At 39.2% G+C, this 3,111-nt stretch overlaps 1 protein-coding gene across 2 annotated transcripts; it reads right to left on the bottom strand.

The window, feature by feature from the left end:
• Positions 1–1,703: 1,703 nt before the first annotated feature.
• On the bottom strand, positions 1,704–2,833 carry LOC122025430 (transcription factor RHD6-like). Of its 2 annotated transcripts, none has more exons than XM_042584237.1 (4): positions 2,443–2,833; positions 2,257–2,364; positions 2,043–2,174; positions 1,704–1,963 (listed from the first exon to the last, which is right to left on the bottom strand). In XM_042584237.1, the coding sequence occupies exons 1-4, from the start codon at positions 2,797–2,799 to the stop codon at positions 1,835–1,837; spliced, it is 726 nt and encodes a 241-aa protein (XP_042440171.1). In that variant the 5' UTR covers positions 2,800–2,833; the 3' UTR covers positions 1,704–1,834. The 2 variants fall into 2 exon arrangements, with proteins under 2 accessions (XP_042440171.1, XP_042440172.1); XM_042584238.1 differs by having other exon boundaries at positions 2,257–2,358.
• Between the last annotated feature and the right edge of the window lie 278 nt (positions 2,834–3,111).

Below are 3,111 nucleotides of genomic sequence, written 5' to 3'. Positions count from 1 at the left end.
CAAATAAAATGTTTCTTCCGAGTGGTATCTAGGTGGTTCACTCACTTGAGTGGTTATGTACTTAGGTGGGGATGTTGTTTGCTATAAAGTGTACCCAAACGGTATCTTGGAGGGTTGCCCAAGTAATGACTATATCCGCTCGAGAAAGCTTAGGAATTGTGAGGGTCAGGTGGGTGAGTTTTTGTTTCTGTTCCCGATCAGCTTGATCATTCCTCGAGCGATACATCTTCCTTCAGTAACCTTGATTTTGACTGATATACCACTTGCTATACGTTACCCCTAGATGCCACATGGCACCTTCTATGAACTATCACATCACTGTGCAATATTGTTTGTATTATTATCACCTACTTAGTTCTTCCACCTAAATCCTGAGATGATCGGGAGCGTTGAACAACTCGTATTTTATAGCTGTTATAATGCATACTTAATCTATTAAAAAAAATTCACGTTGTAACAACTACAAAGTCGTAGTTGTTACAACGTGAATTCAACCTTGTTCATTTACCATTTATATTGTAACAACTATAAAACTGTAGATATTACAATACGAATTCGATCTACTTATCTAATATTTACGTTGTAGCAGTTATAAATTATAACTGCTATGACATATGTAGTAGTTACGATTTCATAACTATTAAAATACTTTTGACTGATTTAGAATCTAAACGAAAGATTATAATGAGAACAATAAGGAACATTAACATAGGGAAGTTGAGTGATTGTATATAGTTGAATAGTGGGATGGTAGATTTTTTTAATGATTTGGAAAAGAAGAATGCCTTTTAAGTTTTACCCTTTCTTATTTACCTATAGCAAAAACTCTCTTCGAATGCTGTCAAAGGTGCTCTTTCCTTTCCAATCGCTCCAACCAGCCGGCCCCTTTTCTTCACCCCCATCCACTTCAGTATACTTTACTACCCTAAACTCTTTGTTTTTTTTTTTCGTAATCATAGAAAGAAAGAAAAAAAAATTATTCACAAAATCGATCGAAACACGTGCCCTTGTAGGCCTGCATATTAAATTACGCCACAGCAATGAATTATTTCCTATAACAATCACTGTAGGAAGACACGCTCAATTAAATGCTATTGCCTTAATGCTCAAACCCCCTATAGAATCCCTCGACGCTCGTGGTTTTTTTTCAATCATTTAACTAAAACAAAAACAGTTTTCTGCTTTCTTAATTTATTTATTGGAGGAGCGATTGGGAATTAATGGCCACGTGCATGCATGTTTGGTCAATGTGGCGAAGCTGCCATGCTTGCGTTGCACCCTCATTCCCTTCCTCTTCTTGTATATGTATATATATAATTTAGGCCAATATAATTGTGGTAGATGTTGTTCATTATCAGTCATTGCCAATGGAAAATATTTCACTTTCACTATTACAAACGGCTCGCATGATCGACTAATAAATAATCCAAATTCTTTCATGTGCAAAATGGGTGTATATAAATAATAAAAGGAGAAGAGGCTTTCACGTCTGTGTTGAAAACAAGTAATTGATCAAAAAAAATATGCTAAATAATGGTAAAGGTCAAAGGGCATATGTCTCTTGGATGTTTATTTTTCTATTAGACATTAATTGTCGCCTTGTCGGTCAGGAACACTTCATAATAACTTATCACTCCACATTCAATCCAGTTCTCCACTTTGTTTTTAAGAAAAAAGATCATCTTTGTATCTTAATATGCATATGAGTATCAAGCATTCTGCAGCAATTAAGTTGCTAGAATTAGTTTATTGAGCTTATATCTGAATACATGTCAGAAACGATAGAGAGAAAAGAAGAAGAAAAAACATGGAATCGATTTCTCCTGCATAGTTTTCAGTGTTTATTAGAGCTGGAGTTCCTGTCTCTCTGAGAGGATAAGATATCGTCAATTGCTTTCTTTACTTGCCCTATATCTGGTGTTCTTCCCCCTTGCACTGGCCAAAACTCATCAGTGGCCAACACCTGAAATCTCTCAATACATTACATATATTGATCAAGATTAACAGAGAACAGATAGAATCACTAGTTCATCGGTCATCACCTTCACTTGTAACTGCAGGAACTTCACATAGCTGATTGCTTTCTCCAGCATGGTCACCAGATCAACCTTTGTGCCGTTGGGGACGAGATCTTGTAGAATTTTGAGCCGCTCGCTAATTCTTTCCCTCCGATTCTGTGCAACAAGAGCGTAATCCAACTGAAAACCATAGAAAATTAACTATTCTCAAAAAAAAAAAAAGCTTTAAAAAATCTACCTTTGCTGCTACACTCTGCGAGTCCTTGGACTGCAGACTGATGGATTTCTCCTTCACCTTCCTGCTGCACTGCTTTTTGGGGCTCGGCATCTCGCGCGAATCCTGCAACTAGAAAATCAAATTAAAGGGCTCTCGGTCGATCTCTTCAACTAAAAGTAAAAAATAAAAAAACCACGAATTAATTACCTGGTCGCATTGTCTCTTTCCGCGAGATGATGGGAAGGCGAACCCAAAGCTGTCCTGCTCACGAGCCATCGTACATCCACTGATCTCAAGTTTGCAACTTTGCTCGATGGCGTCGACCCAGTCCCTGTCCTCGTGCTCGAAGCTGAGCACCGAAGGGCCCGGAACAGAGACCGCTCCGTAGTCGACGAAAGAAAGCGATTCTCTGTTCCCACCGGCGCTGAAGTGGTGTCCGGAGAAGAAAGAAAGAAAGCTGCTTGAGTAGCTCCCCATCGAATCGGAGCTCTCCCCGTCCTCGAGCATGGGACAAGCTTGCGAGCCAAGTTCCAAAGGTAGATCCTTCGCAAAATTAAGAGACATGGGAAACAGAGAGATAGAGACAAGATACGACGAGAGCAATCGATCTCTTGTCGATTGCATGCTAAAGCTATACTGCTGTTATATACATGCGCGTAGAGCCACGTGGGGAGTTATCAGAATTTAATGAAGGTTGGAAGAAGTGGATGTACGATATAAATTTCTGTTAGCTGGCATTAAATTCTCTGAAGGAACGCCGGAAGAGTCGCACTGCTCCCACGTCGAAGATTCCTGCTTGCATATTATCTCCGCTTCACGTGAAGATTATATCGTCTTATTATCTTAAAGACAATTAAAATTTCCGGCGCCCCAGAT

The sequence above is a fragment of the Zingiber officinale genome, chromosome 9B, assembly GCF_018446385.1.
Source record: "Zingiber officinale cultivar Zhangliang chromosome 9B, Zo_v1.1, whole genome shotgun sequence".
NCBI classification, from domain to species: Eukaryota; Viridiplantae; Streptophyta; class Magnoliopsida; order Zingiberales; family Zingiberaceae; genus Zingiber; species Zingiber officinale.
This window is presented reverse-complemented; position numbering and strand designations above follow the sequence as displayed.

Coding starts and splice junctions, on each gene's coding strand:
- LOC122025430 (XM_042584237.1), bottom strand. CDS start 2,799: ATGTCTCTTAATTTTGCGAAGGATCTACCTTTGGAACTTGGCTCGCAA. Junction 2,365..2,442: donor GAAAGAGACAATGCGACCAG/GTAATTAATTCG, acceptor TTGATTTTCTAG/TTGCAGGATTCGCGCGAGAT. Junction 2,175..2,256: donor CGCAGAGTGTAGCAGCAAAG/GTAGATTTTTTA, acceptor CTTGTTGCACAG/AATCGGAGGGAAAGAATTAG.